This window comes from Pan paniscus, chromosome 20 (genome assembly GCF_029289425.2).
Source record: "Pan paniscus chromosome 20, NHGRI_mPanPan1-v2.0_pri, whole genome shotgun sequence".
Lineage (NCBI taxonomy): Eukaryota > Metazoa > Chordata > Mammalia > Primates > Hominidae > Pan > Pan paniscus.
The window spans coordinates 23,959,176-23,977,813 of record NC_073269.2 but is presented as its reverse complement, the minus strand read 5'-3'; the positions used below and the strand labels follow the sequence as shown (position 1 = coordinate 23,977,813).

At 54.6% G+C, this 18,638-nt stretch overlaps 1 protein-coding gene across 2 annotated transcripts in view; it reads right to left on the bottom strand.

Moving 5' to 3' along the window:
- Positions 1-3,206: 3,206 nt before the first annotated feature.
- The window catches only part of SLC25A42 (solute carrier family 25 member 42), a 48,881-nt gene continuing 33,449 nt past the window's right edge, over positions 3,207-18,638 (bottom strand). For both annotated transcript variants that reach the window (XM_034944192.3, XM_003817739.6), the window contains exons 3-8: positions 14,199-14,304; positions 11,153-11,178; positions 10,364-10,530; positions 9,706-9,822; positions 8,054-8,205; positions 3,207-5,533 (exon numbers count right to left, since the gene is read on the bottom strand). In XM_034944192.3, coding sequence (XP_034800083.1) covers positions 5,226-5,533; positions 8,054-8,205; positions 9,706-9,822; positions 10,364-10,530; positions 11,153-11,178; positions 14,199-14,304 — 876 coding nt within the window. In that variant the 3' untranslated portion in view covers positions 3,207-5,225. The remainder of the gene's footprint in view (positions 5,534-8,053; positions 8,206-9,705; positions 9,823-10,363; positions 10,531-11,152; positions 11,179-14,198; positions 14,305-18,638) is intronic.

Here is an 18,638-nt window from a genome sequence, read left to right as displayed (position 1 = left end):
GCAGGGTAGAGCAATTATCTCAGGATGATCCCACGTCCGGGCATGGGTTAAGCTACTTACACACCTACCTTCAGTCATCAGCCGCCGGTTGCACCTGGGGTACCATGTTGTGTTTCTTCAGGACACTCCTAGGCTGCGCGGAATTGTTTATAGCAAAAAGCATTTGGTGGCCGGGTGTGGTGGCTCACATCTGTAATCCCAGCACTTTGGGAGGCCGAAGCGTTCAGATCATCTGAGGTCGGGAGTTCAAGACCAGCCTGGCCAACATGGTGAAACCCCGTCTCTACTAAAAATATAAAAATTAGCTGGGCGTGGTGGCGGGCACCTGTAATCCCAGCTACTTGTGAGGCTGAGGCAGGAGAATCACTTGAACCTGGGAGGTGGAGCTTGCAGTGAGCTGAGATCGCGCCACTGCACTCCAGCCTGGGCAACAGAGCAAGACTCCGTCTCAAAAAAAAGAGGACTCCTGAAGCTCTTCTTGGACGCAGCTAGCAAACATCTTCTTCACTGTCACTAGTCTAGACAGGTCCACGGGCTCACCTCTATACTGTTAGGAGATGCCACAGTGGTGGGTGGGAGAGGGGAGGGGTTGACCAAGGTTCAGGGGCTGGTGTGAAACGTGGAACTTAGATCAGAAATCTGGGCTGGATGTCAGAGGCGGGGTGCAGATGAGTTCAGCAGCCCCCACCAAATTGCTATCACATTGTCATGGCAATACCTAACAATTGCCCATCCATAAGGGGAACTGAGGGCTCACCTGATTAGACCTACCAATCTTAACTTACCTCACTTGTTTTTAGTTGATTATAAACCCCATAGTGTTAAAAGTCACTCAGCTAAACAATATATAGCTAAACTCCCAGGCCAGGTGTGGTGGCTCACGCCTGTCATCCCAGCACTTTGGGAGGCCAAGACAGGCAGATCACTTGAGCCAGGTGTTAGAGACCAGCCTGAGAAATATGGTGAGACCCCATCTCTACAAAAAATACAAAAAGTAGCCAGGCGTGGTGGCATGTACCTGTAGTCCCAGCTCCTAGGGGGGCTGAGGTGGGAGGATGGCTTGAGCCCAGGAGTTGGAGGCTGCAGTGAGCCATGGTAGTGTCACTGCACTCCAGCCTGGGCAATAGAGTGAGACCCTGTCTCAAAAAAAAAAAAAAAAGAAAGACAGAAAAATAGGCTGGGCGCGGTGGCTCAAGCCTGTAATCCCAGCACTTTGGGAGGCTGAGGCGAGTGAATCACCTGAGGTCAGGAGTTTGAGACCAGCCTGGCCAACATGGTTAAACCCCGTCTCTGCTAAAAATACAAAAAATTAGCCGGGTGTGGTGGCGGGCGCTTGTAGTCCCAGCTACTTAGGAGGCTGAGGCAGGAGAATCGCTTGAACCAGGGAGGTGGAGGTTGCAGTAAGCCGAGATCATGCCATTGCACTCCAGCCTGGGCAAAAAGAGCAACACTCCGTCTCAAAAACAAAGAAACAAAACAAAACAAAAAAACCCAAACAAACAAAAAAACTCCCACTAGTTTCCTTATAGATAATATCTCTATGTATGGGCCACCACGGTAATGGTTGCTTAAGTTGTTCTTCAGGAACAGGATCAGTTCTTGTCCAATCCAAATGGGCTGAGAGCCGAACATTCACCTTGGCCTGTGTATATTTAGGTGGTGACCTTTGACGTTAGAGGGCCAAACACTCCACCCTCAGATCATGATAACAATGTCATTTTGTGAACACACATCCTATGGAAAAGCCATGAAGCTTGACTACGCATGCACGGTTCCCCGACTGCCCCACTTTTCCCCACGTCTCTGACCACCTTGCTCCTCTATCCCTTAAAATATTCCTAAAATCCCATCTTCAGGGAGGCGGATTTGAGATCTGTTCTCCTGCCTCGTGAATAAACTCTTTGCTGCAAAACCTGTCATCTCTGTTGGCATACTGCTGGGCAGAACGAGCCTGGTTTGGTAACATAAGGGAGGTGTGAATTTCTGAGTAGCTGGGACTACAGGCACGCACCTCCAAGACTGGCTAATTAAAAAAAAATTTTTTTTTTGAGACGGAGACTTGCTCAGTCACTCAGGCTGGAGTGCAGTGGCTCACTGCAACCTCTGCCTCCCAGGTTCAAGCAATTCTCCTGCCTCAGCCTCCTGAGTAGCTAGGATTTTTGTACTTTTAATAGAGATGGGGGTTTCAGCATGTTGGCCAGGCTGGTCTTGAACTCCTGACCTCAAGTGATCCACCTACCCTGGCCTCCCAAAGTGATGGGATTGAAGGCGTGAGCCACTGCATCCGGCCTAATTTTTCTATTTTTTTGTAGAGATGGGGGGTCTTACTGTGTTGCATAGGCTGGTCTCAAACTCCTAGGCTCAAGCAAGCCACCTGCCTCAGTCTCCAAAGTGCTGGGATTACAGGCATGAGCCACCACACCCACCCTGGTAAATTTCATCCTGGGGATCCTCTAGGAGAAAACCGCACAGCTGCTAAACAATGTGCACAACGGAGACCAACTCAAAAGAAATCCTGTTGCACGTGAGCAGATTGGAGAGCAGTGGGGGGTCAGCGCAGTGGAACTTGTTCCTACTCCCACCCCAACAAGAGCACCAGGCCTGTGCTGGCCCAGCCGCCCCTCCTCTCTGGGCACGCAGAGGCTCCCACTTCTGGCCTGGTGGTGGGTGGGTCCTCCAAGTTGCTCTGGCCAATGGGCTGCAGGTGAAGTGAGCCAGGATTGCCACTGGAGACCCTCTGGTGGCTGCCCCTGCAGATGGTGACTGACGTTCAGGCCTGAAGCCTCAGCCAGCCCCAGAGTGCAGGGCTCTTGGGAAGGAAGGCCATGTTCAAGCCCATGAGACTTTGGGCTGTGCTGGCTGCACAGAGACGGCCCCTCCTGCCTTTGTGGGTGGCCACATATATCCTGAAAGGGATGAGTGTATGCACAGAATCTCTGTGGGAGGAGACAAGAGAAAATGGTCACAGGAGGCCCCCTGCAGAGGGAACTGTTCACCTACTTTTCACTGTAAACCCTTGTGGACAGCTGGTGTTTTCTGGAAAATTGTGGTATGTATTAATTCAAACAACAATTGCATTTAAAAACTTCTTTATTCAAGACTTTTATTCAGAACTTTTATCACAAATGTGTCAAAAGCACTTCAACCCTGTTTGGGGGTTCATGGGGGAAGATGGGGGGGGGTCAGAGCCAAAGAAGAGCCAGGAGCAGGAGAAGAAGTCATTTAAGTTTTTATTAAATATACTCTCTTGGCACAAATCTTTAAAATATATAAACATTAGATATAAACAGTGTCTTCATGGCATCAAAATATAACTCCAGACCAGGACCAGTGACCAGCAGGGAGGCGAGTGACCGCAGAGCCTGAGGGCCTGGCTGTGTGCAGGGGTGGGGGACAGCACTGTCCCCAACTCCTGCCGGGTCCCACTCAGCTAGGAGCCATCTCCGGGGAGACACACTGGGGTCAGCAGGGACTGGGGGACCCTCCCACCTACCCCTTGTCTCTCTTGCCTAGCCTGTGGCCCCAAATCCACTCATTTGGTCTCACCCACCTGGGGCAGACCCCCAATTCCTACTGCTGTTGCATGCTTGTGGGAGTTGGGTGCCCTCCCATCTCCCTGTGAGGGTTGCCCTGCCTCTCCTGCCAAGTTTAAGTGCTGGGTAAGGGATACCCACACAGTGGGACAGCCCCTCACAGCCATCACAGGCTGCCTGGGCTTCTGGGGACAAGATCAGGGATGGCTGGTGGCCACATGCAAGGAAGGCAGAGAGAGCGGTCTGCACACCTGCAGGTCCAAGGCAAGAACAGGAGGAGGACAGAAGGAAGGGAAATGAAGTCATGACTGGAGATGAACAAGTTCAGATCCCTTCACACAGCGTGTGCTGAGCCAGCTGTGGAAAGCAACACTCACGGTCACGCTCACCCTGGCACCAGGCAGACCAGTCAGGGGTTCGATGTGAATAGATCATAGACCCGGGGTCAGCCAAGTTGAAAACCAAAACAAAACAAACAAAAAAAAGAAATCAAGAAACTCACCATGTCATTAGGAAATGGGTGTTTCTGAGTCCCTGTGATACCTGGCGGGCCCTGGGGTACTCCTCTGAGAGACCAGTTAGCTGGGGGTTCCCCTGGGTACCTCAGATTTTCCTCACCTCCCACCCCCAAGCTATACTCTATCATGAGGCTCCCACTTCGGGGGATTGAGGCTAGCAGGCACCCCTGCTCCATTTCATAGAAACTGAACAACCCCTGTGGGCTTTAAATTGCTCCATATCCCAGCCAAGTGCCTGCTCAAGTGGGGACCCAAGGACCTGCTGGATACCACAGCTGGGCAGAGGGTTGGGGCACTGAGATGCTAGGCCTGGGGGGCTTCTGGGCCAAAGGAGGTGGTTTGGGTGCTCACATTTCAGCAGATGCCCCAGGATGCAGGTCTGACCCAAACCTGAGGCAGTTCCGTGTCATGGCCTGGGCTTCGAGCCCTGCTGTGCAGAGCAAGCATGAATCTCCTGGGAAGGTTACAAAGCAGGTGGGCATGGGCAGGCAACTCTAGGGGGAGATGCACTCTTGGGGACCCAGCTGCTTGCAGGGTCTGGGATAGACATGAGGCTCTGGGGGACACTGTTCCCAGCAGGAGGCTCTAGTGACTGAGGAGTCGTGGCCATGTGGGAAATACTGGAGAAGGCAGGGCCGGCAGGGTGGGGTGGGCCAGGGGCTGCATTTGTGGCCAAAGCTGAGCACGAGGCTGGCCCCATCCTGGGCAGGGTCCGCCTGCAAGAAAGGCGCCCCCGCACCCTGGAGGCCGGGCAGGCACGTGGAGTCAGAACAAGAAGGTCCAGGCGCGGTCTGGCTCTGAGCCTGGTGGGGACAGGGGTCACTAGAATCAGCAGCATGTCGGAGGACACACAGGATCAGGAGGTGGAGCTGACCACGCCCCACTAGGGCCTTTTGGGCAACACCTCCGGCAGACAGCGCCAGCGTCTGCAGAGGAAGGAAGAGGGGAGCTGCGGGACCCCCCACACCATCGCCCCAACACTGCACTTCCAGGGCTGCCAGCTTTGCGTTTGGACGTGGACTCTGAGCCCAGGCCCCTCAGGCCCACCTGCTCGTTCCATAAAGCGCCCCATGTGCCTCCTGAAGTAGAATCAAGCGCACCCCCCCCACCGTTCCATGGGCCCAGAATACAAAGGGGTCACCGGTCCACCGTCCTGAGAGCAGCTCAGGGTCCCCTAGCTCTGCAGGTGCCGCAGCAGGATCTGCATGAGGTCGAAGGTGGTGAAGCTGATGCCCACGGCGATGGGACCCTTGACCCAGTTCATGCTCAAGCCTTTGTAGAGGCCGCGCACGGCGCCCTCCTCCCGCACGATGGTGCGCAGCGTGCGGGCGATGGAGGCGCGCGGGTAGCCCGTGACGCCGGCCGTCTGCATGCGCCGCCGCACCACATCCAGCGGGTACGAGGCCGACTGCCCGATGAGGCCAGCGCAGGCGCCGAAGATCATGCGCTCGAAGGGGTAGGGCTGCCGGCGGCCGCTGTACTCTGCAGGGCGAGGGGCGGGAGGGCCGTGAAGGCGCCGCGAGGGGGCGCGCACCCCGCACCCGTGCGCGCGCCTTTGCACCCCTAGGAGCAACCTGCGTGCACATACACACATGCACTTGCACCCCCACGTGTGTTCGCACTCATGCGCACCCACACGCCCCACTGCCTCACCTCCGGGTCGCTCCTTTCACTCAAACTCGAGAAATAAAAAAAAAATTTTTTTTTTTGAGATGTAATTTCACTCTTGTTGCCCAGGCTGGAGGGCAATGGCCCAATCTCGGCTCACTGCACCCTCCGCCTCCCGGGTTCAAGCAATTCTGTCTCAGCCTCCAAAGTAGATGGGAATACAGGCATGCACCACCACGCCTGGCTAATGTTGTATTTTTAGTAGAGACAGGGTTTCTCCATGTTGGTCAGGCTGGTCTCAAACTCCTGACCTCAGGCGATCTGCCTGCCTCGGCCTCCCAAAGTGCTGGGATTACAGACATGAGCCACCGAGCCCGGCTGAGAAATAAAATTTCTTAAAAGGCAGAAACACAGAGAATCATAGAACCAACTCCTAGAGCCACTGCTCACATCTAATCAGCTCTACTCCACGTCTAGTAAAGGAACATTCTAGGTGCTCCCGTGCCTGGTCCCCGACCTGCGCCCTCCCTGGGGAGCCCCTGCGAGCTGTTGCACAGAGTGGACATAAGTGACCATGAACTTCACCCTGCTCTGTCTTGCGGGTCTAAACGGGGTGTGTGGGTGTGGAGGAGGAAGGAGCAGCAACAGGTCAGTAGGGGTTCTTTAAACATTTGTAATAGTAAATTTAGAACTAGGAATTTAAAACAGCCAAGGCTGGGTGCAGTGACTCACGCCTGTAATCCCAGCACTTTGGGAGGCCAAGGCAGGCGGATCACTTGAACCCAGGAATTGGAGACCAGCCTGGCCAACATGGAGAAACCCTGTCTCTACCAAAAACACACAAAAATTAGCCAGGTGTGGTGGTGGGCGCCTGTAATCCGAGCTACTAGGGAGGCTGAGGCAGGAGAATGGCTTGAACCCAGGAAGTGGAGGTTGCAGTGAGCTGAGATCGTTCCACTGCACTCCAGCCTGGGCGGCACAGTGAGACTCCGTCTCAAAAAAACAGCCAGACAGGAGACACTGTGATCTGCTCACCAGGTGGGCAAAAACAAGGGGTCTGATGGCATCACGTGGGGTGAGAACGTGGGGACAAGGGGTTGGAAAGCACTCCAGAGAGAAACACCGAAAATGGGGTTTTACAGTCACACAAGGAGACGAGCTCCTGGATGTCGGCTGATCACAGAAAACCTGGCAACAGCCAAAGGGCACCCCAAGAAGGTAAGGCCCACTGTGCAGCCACTAAAAAGGCGGAACAGAGCACAGATGCTGGTGGATGCACCCCAAACCAGCTGAGCTGGGAGCTGCACTCCCGGGTGAGCTGACTCCACTCGGAGCATTTTTTGTACCTGTGAAAGGTGACATGGTTTTGTTCATGCCACAGATAAATACATACAGAAGTATTTTCAAAGCAGTCTTGAGGGGTGCAACCCTCACTTCTAATAAGAGGTCTCAGGAGAGAGACTTGGGCCCTCAACGTTACCCCTAACATTTTATTTCTTTGACAAAAAATGTCTGGGAGTGGGCTGAGCGCAGCGGCTCACACCTTTAATCCCAGCACTTTGGGAGGCCAAGGCAGGAGGATCGCTTGAGCCCAGGAGTTTGAGACCAACTTGGGCAACAGAGGGAGACCCCATCTCTACAAAAAAGAAAAAAAACAAAATATCTGGGAGCAAATGTAGCAAAATGTGAATGCCTGTTCACATGCAGTGGCAGGTATGAGTATTATATCGTTCTTTGTACTTTTTGATTTTCTCCCAACTACCAAAACAAGCAAGAGCACTTCCTTTCCATCTGGGTTTTACCCATATGCTTTGCGTGTGTGCTTGTGAAGAGGTGAGGTGTCAATGCTCTAGGTGACACACTGGGCTTCCCAGAGTCACTTTTTTTTTTCTTGAGACAGGGTCTCACTTTGACACCCAGGCTGGTGTGCAGCAGTGAGATCACAGCTCACTGCGGCCTTGACCTCCCAGGCTTGGGTGATCCTCCCACCACAGCCTCTCCAGGAGCTGCGACCACAGGTGTGTGCCACCATGCCTAATTTTTTTGTATCTTTGGTAGAGACGGGGTTTCGCCATGTTGCCCAGGCTGGTCTGCATCCTGACCTCAAGTGATCCGCCCACCTCGGCCTCCCAAAGCACTGGGATTACAGGCACGAGCCGTGGCACCGGCCAGAGTTCCTCTCACTTAGGCATTTAAGGCAGTGAGTCCAGGTTCCTCAGTGGCGGCTGCACACAGTGTGTTTTCTCCTGATTTGGATGTGGGTCTACAGCCTGCCCCACCCAGGGGTCGTACCCCACTCCGCCTGGTCTCCAGGTCTATGTGACCCAGGTGGAGCTGCTGTCCCCAGGGAATGCTTCCTGAACGTCCCCTCCTCATGCTCCCAGCTCTCCTTACCTCTGTGCAAGCTCTTGAGCGTCTCATAGGTGAAGAAGCTCAGGCCAGCGTAGGGAATGACCCCCAGCACGGTGGGCATAAATCCATGGTAGAGAGTCTTCAGCCCCTCTTCTCTCGAGATGCGGATGAAGACATGAAAGATGTTGCTGTACCTGCCAGGACAGAGCAGCCCAGCAGGTGGGACTCAGGCTTCCCAGGCACAGGGAGGAGCCACAGAGGCTCTCGGCTCCTCCCGAAGCCGGCTGGGCCTGGGTGTGTCTGGATGTTGATGTTTTCCTTCTTCAAGACATATAACCCCATCACTCAAGCTTTGTTATTAGAGGGGAAATGCATGCGTAAGCCCAGACTCCACCTTCGCCACGGGCAGCAAGTGCTCAGCCCTTGTCTTTTTTTTTGTTTCTTTGTTTTTGTTTTGAGACAGTCTCCCTCTGTTGCCCAGGCTGGAGTGTAGTGTCACAGTCTTGGCTCACTGCAACCTCTGCCTCCTGGGTTCAAGTGATTCTCCTGCTTCAGCCTCCCAAGTAGCTGGGATTACAGATACATGCCAGCAGACCTGGCTAATTTTTTATTTTTAGTAGAAATAGAGTTTGCCATGTTGACCAGGCTGGTCTTGAACTCCTGACCTCAGGTGATCCACCCACCTCAGCCTCTCAAAGTGCTGCAATTACAGGCATGAGCCACCATGCTCGGCCTCTATTCTTACACTTTTTTTGTTTTTGTTTTTGTTTTTTTTTTGGAGACAGGGTCTCACTCTGTGGACCAGCTGGAGTGCAGTGACGTGATCATGGCTCACTGCAGCCTCAAGCTGCCAGACTCAAGCAATCCTCCTCCCTCAGCCTCTGGAGCAGCTGGGATCACAGGCGTATGCCACCACATCAGGCTAATATTTCAGTTTTTGTAGAGATGGGGTCTTGCTATGTTGCCCAGGCTGGTCTCAAACTCCTGGGCTCAAGCGATCCTCCTGCCTTGGCCTCCCAAAGTGCTGGGATTACAGGCATGAGCCACCGCACCTGGGCCCAAGCCCGGTCTATTCTTACACATTTTTCATGATCATGGTATCTTCCTTGAATTAAGCATTCTAGTCTCAGACTTTTTTTTTTTTTGAGAGACAGAGTCTGGCTCTATTGCCCACACTGGAGTGCAGTGGCTCGATCTCGGCTCGCTGCAACCTCTGCCTCCTGGGTTCAAGCAATTCTCCTGCCTCAGCCTCCCAGGTAGCTGGGAGTACAGGTGCGTGTCACCACGCCCGGCTAATTTTTGTATTTTTAGTAAACACGGGGTTTCACCATGTTGCCCAAGCTGGTCTCAAACTCCTGACCTCAAGTGATCCGCCCACCTCGGCCTCCCAAAGTGTTGGGATTACAGGCGTGAGCCACCGCGCCCGGCCGTATTCTTACATATTTTTACTGCATCTGTGCCCAGTTCAAAATGAAGACTCTTGGTTTGATCTAAGCAGAAAGTGACCCCCAGGCTAAGAGAACAAATTGCTGCCTTTCTGGAACAGCTGCAGAATGACACATCAGGCCTGCCCTGTGGACACGGAGGCCCAGATGCAAACCCCTGGGGCCCGATAGAGAGAGGGATTCCGACCTGGGAGCCCCCGAGACACAGAGCCCCCGGGGCTGATGCGCATCACGGATGTAAGGACTCACATTTCCTTCGGGGTTACGGCCATCCGCGCTCTGACCAGGTCCAGGGGGTAGGTCAGTGAAGCGGCTGTCGTTCCAGCCAGTGCGCCGGCGAAGAGGCGAGGCCAAGGGGGCAGGGCTCTGAACAGGGCAGGAGGAGAAGGCGAGACGGCAGTGAGGGGGTTGCAGATGCACAGAGGCCCAGCCTGGAGCACCCGCACGTCTCTGCTGGGGCGGGGACAGGGGTGGGGACCGAGGAACACGAGGCGGGTTTGGCTTCCTTCTGGCCAAGCTGATGGGGTCTCTGGAGTGGGCCTCATTTTGAGGTTTACATGGCTGCCTTCCCTTCCCCCCTGCTGGCATAAATTAATGATGCGTATTTTCCCTACGGCCCTGGAGGCATAGTAACCTGCCCCTCTGGGATTTATGCGTGGGGGTGGAGAAACGTCTGGAGACAAACAGGCAAAGGAGAGGAGCTCTGAAGACAGAATAGGGCATGTGACAGAGTCAGGGGGCCCCTCAGGAGGGCCTGGGTGAGGAGTCTCCCAGTGTTTCGTTGTGGGAAGAGGGAAGGCAGGGCTAGGGGCAAGGCACGAAGAGGAGGGGGCGGGGCGTGCAGAAGAAAGAGAGAGGGGCGGGCGTGGGCGGGGCGATTCTGTGGCAGGGCGGGGCGGGGCCTCACTCTCCACGGAAGCCATAGTAGCTGCCCAGGATGCGCTTGTACTCCTCGTGTGCGCTGAACTGGATGGCGGCGTAGGGCACCACGCGCACCATGGTGGCCGAGTTCCCGCGCCACAAGCTGAGAAAGCCCTCGTTGAGGTAGGTGTAGTAGAGGACCCGGAAGGCCTCCTGGAGATAAGCGGGAAGGTCAACATCCCTCTGCCTCTGCCTGCCCTCCCTGCGCGCCTCTGTGACCAGCAGAGCGCCCAAAGTGCGGAGGCGGGGCCGGGGTGACCCCATCTCCATGCACAGCACATAACCCCACCCCCATGTGAGGGCCCCACCCCGATTTGTCCAGACTGACATTATCAACCCCAGCCCCGTCCTTCCTCCCTATCTTTTCTGGGCCTCCCACCCCACCAAGTTCTCTTGGGGACTGCAAAGCGAACCAGGCTGCAAAGCAGCTCGGAGCCCTGCCCAAGGGCATGTCTGTTGGTGTCTGGCATTCCAGCTTTTACAGTTTATCTTTTCCTTTATTAAGAAGGTAGCACCTGCTCTCTGTTTAACAATAAATCAAACATGAAAAGGTTGTTTTAGAGCTGTTGAGTCTCCCCACCCCACTGCCGGAAGGACAGTCGGGATGTCCCGTCAGTTCCCAGGCTGGGCTGTGTCCAGGCAGAGCTGGGGATGGGAAGACAGGTAGTCCTGTCCCCACACCTGAGACTCTCCTCAGACCACCTGCCTAACTCCTGCCAGCCCATCAGGGTAGTGGTGACTGTCCCCAGGCCGGGGCGGTGACATAGTGGCTCACCTTGGCAGAAAATCTTTTTGAAGACACTGGAAAAAACAAAAGCACAAAAGCCACTGAGATGCAAAGGACAGAACCTCCCATCTGCGTGGCCCCACCCCTGGTACCCACTAGCAGAGTCACCCTCCTTTTCCCCCCTAATCTTGTCCCAGGAATGGGAGCTGAGCTGACACCCAACCCCCAGAATAGTGAGGGTCTCCATTGAGAGGAGAACATGTCTGAGATGGGTTGACACTCAGCACCCTGTCCCTGGACTAGACTACCATTCACCCAAACCCCTGCAGGGAAGGTGTCCCAGCCTCCAGGCACTTGGGTCTCAGCTGAGAAGCCCTGGCTCTCTCAGAACAAGGCCTGCAGGGGTCTACATGTGGGGTCTGCCCTCTCTCCCGGACATGCCCCTCCCAGGGCCCCAGCACAGGCACCGCTATCCTGCCTCTCCCACCCCCTGTGGCTGCCAGGTTCCCTTTCTGGCTCTGTGCTGCCCTTGGGCATGGGGGACCCGAGCCATGGTGGGCCATAAGCACTCTTGGGAGAGACCCAGAAAAACAGGCCACAAACGGTCACCAGGAGCCTCTGACGTGGTCTGGCAGCCCGCCTCCCTCACCCCTCACCACCCACCACTTGTGTGTGCAACATGCATGCATGCCTGCTGCCTCAAGGGTTGAACCCCAGTTCCCTGCAGAACACAACACCCTGCACCTGCTCATGCGCACTTAAAGGGGCCTGCCCTGGCCAGGTGCAGTGGCTCAAACCTGTAATCCCAGCACTCTGGGAGGCTGAGGCGGGTGGATCACCTGAGGTCAGGAGTTCGAGACCAGCCTGGCCAACATGGTGAAACGCTGACTCTACTAAAAAAAAGTACAAAAAAATTAGCCAGGCATGGTGGCAGACTCCTGCAATCCCAGCTACTTGGGAGGCTAAGGCAGGAGAATCGCTTAAATCCAGGAGGTGGAGGTTGTGGTGAGCCGAGATCGCACCACTGCACTCCAGCCAGGGGGACAGAGAGAGACTCTGTCTCTAAATAAATAAATAAATAAATAAATAAATAAATAAATAAATAAGGCTGTCCCTTTCGAAGGCCTGCCAGCTCACTGGATGCCCATGCCAGCCAAGGAGGAAGCGGATATCCATGCCTCCACTTTACGGAGGAGGAAACTGGGACACAGGGAGGGTAGGGGATCGGCTCAAGGTGGTGGGAAGGGCCTGGCTCAAGCCTGCAGATTCTTCCCAAACAGCTGAGGGGCAGAGGGCCCGGGCCGTAACCATCTTGCTTCTGGGCCCTAGGCAGGAACTGGTAACTGTTTGAAGGGGGCAAAGGCCACCTCTTCAGAGGACCCTGTGACTAACCCTAGCGAGGGAGGGTGAGGGTTTCTGTTGAGGGTTTAATTTCTGTCCTCTGAAAAGCTATGTCTGAGTTCTAACCCCTAGTCTCCAAGAAGGTGACCTTATCTGAAAGCAGGGCCTTTGCAGATGTAATAGAGTTAAGGTAAGGTCATACTGGGTTAGGGTGGGCCCTAAATGCGAATTGGTGTCCTTATAAGAAGAGAAAACAGGCCGGGCGCGGTGACTCATGCCCATAATCCCAGCACTTTGGGAGGCCAAGGCGGGTGGATCACTTGAGGGTAGGAATTCAAGACCAGCGGGGCCAACGTGGCGAAACCTGTCTCTACTAAAAATACAAAAAAATTAGCCAGGCGTGGTGGTGCGTGCCTGTTGTCCCAGCTACTCGGGAGGCTAAGGCAGGAAAATTGCTTGAACTGGGGAGATGGAGGTTGCACTGAGCCAAGATCACACCACTGAACTCCAGCCTGGGTGACAGAGCTAGGCTCTATCTCAAAAACAAACAAACAAACAAAAATAAATAAATAAAAGAGAGAGAGAGAAAACAGACACACACAGGGGAGAAGGCCACGTGATGACAGAGGCAGAAATTGGAGCCATGCGGCCACAAGCCAAGGAGAACCAGGAGCCCCCAGAAGCCGGAAGAAGCAAGGAAGGATCCTCCCCTAGAGCCTCTGGAGGGAACGCAGCCCTGCCCACACCTTCACTTCAGACTTCTGGCCCTGGGACTGTGAGAGAAGAAATTCCTGTTGTTTGAGGCCACCTGGTTTGTGGTGCTTTCTGACAGCAGCCCCAGGAAACTCGTACAGATTCGAAGTGGATTTTATTATTTATTTATTTATTTATTTATTTTTGAGACAGAGTCTCTCTGTCACCCAGGCTGGAGTGCAATGGCGCGATCTTGGCTGACTGCAACCTCCGCCTCCCAGGTTCAAGCGATTCTCCTGACTCAGCCTCCAGAGTAGCTGGGATTGCAGGTGCCCGCCACCAAGTCCAGCTAATTTTTGTATTTTTAGTAGAGGCGGGGTTTCACCATGTTGGCTAGGCTGCTCTCAAACTCCTGACCTCAAGTGATCTGCCTGCCTTGGCCTCCCAAAATGCTGGGATTACAGGCAAGAGCCACTGCGCCAGGGCCTCTGAGTGGATTTTAAAGAGGCATTAAAAAAACCCAATTGAGTGCAGTGGAGCACACCCATAGTCCCAGCTACTTGGGAGGCTTAGGCAGGAGGATCACTTGAGCCCAGGACTTTGAAGCCAGCCTGGGCAACAGAGAAAAACCTCATTTCTGGCCGGGGGCGGTGGCTCAAGTCTGTAATCCCAGCACTTTGGGAGGCTGAGGCGGGCGGATTACGAGGTCAGGAGATCAAGACCATCCTGTCTAACATGGTGAAACCCTGTCTCTACTAAAAATACAAAAAAATTGGCCGGGCATGGTGGCGCATGCCTGTAGTACCAGCTACTCGGGAGGCTGAGGCAGGAGAATGGCGTGAACCCGGGAGGCAGAGCTTGCGGTGAGCCAAGATTGCACCACTGCACTCCAGCCTGGGTGACAGAGCGAGACTCCGTCTCAAAAAAAAAAACAACAAAAAACCTTATTTCTAAAATAAATCTAAAAATAAAAGCCAATTTGAAGCATGGTTTGGGGGCCATGAAGGAGGAGGTGACCGCCTGGCAGCTTCTCTAGCACCTGGGGATGGCCAACACTTACCTTGGAAGATGATTTTGGTACGGTCCAGGGGAGCTACCGCTGTTTTGGCAAGGGCACCAGCCAGGGCCCCGGACAGCAGGGAGCTGAGCACTTGCCTGTGGTCACGCTGCAACAGAACATGTGATCAGAGGTCAGAGGGCAGGGGGGCGGCTCCGCAGAGGACCTTGCCCCAGAAGTGCCTTCCTTACACCCTCTGGGCCGGGGCCGAGGGATGTACCCCACCCTGAGTATGTTGGCCTTGCTTGGTTCTGGGTGATCTGTGGTGGGTCCACAGGCCACAGAGCCTACTGGGGACACAGTGAAAACCTCCCAAGATGACAGGTACCATCCACTTTGGAGGTGAGGTGTGCAGGTTTCACATTCTCAGAGACAGGCTCACAATAGGACTGGCCCACGTGCAAACTTCAGTTCCCTCCACAGCCTGTGTGCACCTGACTACGGCACTGTGGCATTGTAGGTACACAGGGACTGAAAACAGGCACCAGGGACCGTTGGGGTCGGGAGGTTGGCAGTGGGTATCAGGCAAGCAGACCCTGACTCTGTGCCAGCGTGTCCCTTCCCACAACTTCCGATCAGGACTCCAGAGGTAGGCATCTATGACTCTTCATCCAGCCCAGTTGAGGGGGTGACAGTGACATTGATGATGGCTGCCAACCCGCGTTGACTGCTCCCATGCCAGCCTGAGAGCCATCGCTTTCTGGAGTCCTCTGGAGCTGCCCAAGTCCCCTGCTCCCCCACAGCCCTCCCTCCTTCCCTGGAAGGTCACGCCGCACAGCAGTGTGTCCGAGCCCTGTGGGATCCCACAGGCACCACCTGCCCATCAGGTTGGAGTTTCCATTTCCCCCGCTGACTCGGCCACGGGACTCTCACTGAGAAGTGGCAGAGAGCATTCTGGAAAGTTCTGGATGGGAGTTGCTCTGATTCCATTTCCCCAGTGGACTCGGCCATGGGACTCATTGAGAAGTAGGGGAGAGCATTCTTCTGCCTCAGCCTGCAATGCTTTGCTGTCTGAATGTAACGTGGAAGGGCAGGTTGTTCAGTGACTCCCAGGAATCTGCGAAGTCCCACCAGGCAAGGGCATCCTGAAGGGCCTGGAGCCCCACAGTGCAGGGTGGGGGTGTGTACAAGACCCTTCCTGTCCCCGTGGTGCCACTGGTCCACACAGAGAGCCAGATGCCAACAGAATCATCAGATGAAAGCAAATACAGCCACCCATCGGGAAGGTGCCGCGAGGAGGTGGCCCAGGGTTCTGTAAGAACTCTGGGTTGGTAGGTGAGAGGCTGAGCTTGAAGGATGAGGTGCAGGTCATTTTGGGGTGTGTGTCATAGTATTAGGTGGGGAGGAATGAATACTCAGAGGCTAGGGTGAAAAGGAGCAGGGGACCCTGGGGGACCACAAGGAGGGCAGATTTGCTGGCACAGGGAAAGGGAGGGGGCCCAGAGAAGAGAAAGGAGATGGGAAAGAGAGGTGGGTGCTAGATCCTACAAAGCCTGGCAAGGAGGCTGATCTTTGCCCAAATAAATGGGTTATTTTTATTTTTTTTTTTGAGGCACAGTCTCGCTCTGTCGCCCAGGCTGGAACACAGTGGTGTGATCTCAGCTCACTGCAAACTTTGCCTCTCGGGTTCAAGCGATTCTCCTCCCTCAGCCTCCTGAGTAGCTGGAATTACAGGCAAGCACCACCACGCCTGGCTAATTTTTGTATTTTTAGTAGAAATGAGGTTTCGCCATGTTGGCCAGGCTGGTCTCGAATTCCTGGCCTCAAGTGATCTGCCTGCCTCGGCCTTCTGAAGTGCTGGGATTACAAGCATGAGACACCGCGCCCGGCCGAAGTGGGCCATTTTTAATATGACCAGAGTGGGGCTGGGCACTGTGGCTCATGCCTATAATCTCAGCACTTTGGGAGGCCGAGGCGGGCAGATCACGTGAGGTCAGGAGTTCGAGACTAGCGTGCCCAACATGGTGAAACCCCATCTCTACTAAAAATACGAAAATTAGCCGGGCATGGTGGTGGGTGCCTGTAATCCTAGTTACTCAGAAAACTGAGGCAGAAGAATCGCTTGAACCCAGGATACCAAGGTTGCAGTGAGCCGTGATTGCACCACTATTCTCCAGACAGGGTGACAGAGTGTCTGAAAAAATAAAAAATAAAAATAAAAATGTGACCAGGGTAGAAGCGGCTCCTGCAGAAACCCAGGATAGATATGGTGGAGGCTGGAGATGGGGAAGGGATGTGGCGCACTACTCAGGTGTAACGGGCAACCGGAGTCGGACTGAGCATGGCTGCCCCCACCTCTGGAGTTTGCTCAGCTCAGTGTGTGGCTCGGGGTAAAGGGCTGGGCCTGAGTCTGTCCGCACACTTGGCCTGAATCCCGGCTCTGCCCGACTGAGCTCAGGCAGAGGGTGCCCTCTTTGGTCTCCCAGTCCTATCTTTGCAACGGCAAGGTGCCAGCTCTCAGACCCTCTCCCACATGTCCTGGGCTACCCAGCAGCCTTGCACCCCCAGTCTGGTTCCACAGAACACAGCCTCCTTTTCCTCAATGCTCCCAGGGTCCCCTCCACCAGCCCAGCCCTCCCTTCCTCAAAGGGACAGATTGCACAGCGATTTTGTTTCTGAGGCCAAACTTCGCCATGGAGTTTGATCTTCTCCTAGCTTCTCGGAGGCTGTCTTTGGGGACCTCCGCCTTTTCTGGGACATGCAGCCAGGTTGCAGACATCTGGTTCCATGAGCTTTGAGAATTGCGGGCGCTTGTTGGTGGTCCCAGCAGCAGTCCAAGGCCTTACCAGCTTCAGGCCAGTTTCTTCTCTGAATCAGTCGGACCAGCTGCTCCCCTATGGAATGGGCCTCTGTGTGCAAATGGAATATTCCATGGAGAGTGCCTCCCTGCACCCTGCTGGAGACACAGAGTTCTTCCACCTCCTCCATTCGGTGGTTACCTCCTATCAGTTTGTCGTTTTGTTTGTTTTTTGAGACAGTCTCGCTCTGTCCACCAGGCTGGAGTGCGGTGGCGCAATTTTGGCTCACTGCAACCTCTGCTTCCTGGGTTCAAGTGGTTGTTTGTCCTGCCTCAGCCTTCCCAGTACCTGGGATTACAGCTGCGCGCCACCCTGCCTGGCTAATTTTTGTATTTTTAGCAGAGATGGGGTTTCTCCACGTTGCCCAGGCTGGTCTCGAACCCCTGAGGCTCAGGTGATCCGCCTGTCTCGGCCTCCCAGTGTTGGGATTACAGGCGAGAGCCAGCGGGCCCAGCCGAGGCTCTTAATGTTACAAAGCCAACTCTGTGTTGTTTTTCTGAGATAGGATCCCACTCTGCCACCAGGCTGGAGTGCAAGTGCATGATCATAGCTCACTGCAGCCATGACCTCTTGGGCTCAGGTGATCCTCCCACCTCAGCCTCCTCAGTAGCTGAGACCACAGATGTGTGCCACCACACCCAGCTAATTTTATTTTTTTGCAAAGACAAGGTCTTGCTATGTTACTCAGGCTGTTCTCAAACTCCTGGGTTCAAGCAATCCTCCCGTCTTGGCCTGCTAAAGTGCTGGGATCTCTGGTGTGAGTCACCATGCCTGGCCAATGCCAAATCTTAGTATCAGGAACACACGTCCATAAACTGCACCTCTCCAGGTAGCCACCAGTGGCACCTGGAGGACGTGTGTTGGGGCCAGTTCACATGCTCAGTGGAGGCTGCTGCCTCTGGCTGATACTTCCAGCTCCTCTCTAATGAACACAAACACCTTATTATCCAAAGAGCTGGGAGCAGGCATCACTGAGGGGCTGAAGTTTCAAGATCCATGACGTGGGGAGATCCTATGAAAGAAGGATTTGTCGGCCAGGCAGCTGACAAGAGAAAGTGGGCAATCCCAGATGGGATGCATGTTGGCCATAAACACCGTGGGAAGAGGCTCAGTATTTTTTTTTTTTTTTTCTGAGACAGGGTCTCACTCTGTCGCCTAGGCTGGAGTGCAGTGGAGTGATCTCAGCTCACTGCAACCTCCACCTCCCGAGTTCAAGCGATTCTCCCACTTCAACCTTATGGGGAGCTGGGATTACAGGTGCGTGCCACCACGCCTGGCCGATTTTTGTATTTTTAGTAGAGACGGGGTTTCACCATGTTGGCCAGGCTGGTCTCGAACTCCTGACCTCAAGCAATCCTCCCACCTGGGCCTCCCAGAGTGCAGGGATTACAGGTGTGAGCCACCATCCCAGCCAAGGCTCAGCTTCTTAACCAAAGAAAAGAGACATTGCAGAGTGAGTCCCTCCCACCTTGGGGCTGGCCAGGCGGACCTAGAGCAATGTTGTTGGGGCCTGCCAGTACAAAGGAGAATGGGCATGCGTGTGTGATGCCCGGCAAGTGACCAGCACTGGCGCATTTCTGCGTGTGGTTCAGCAGCCACCGCTGCCTCAAGCTTGTCCACGTGGTGGGATCCACGTTGCAGACCC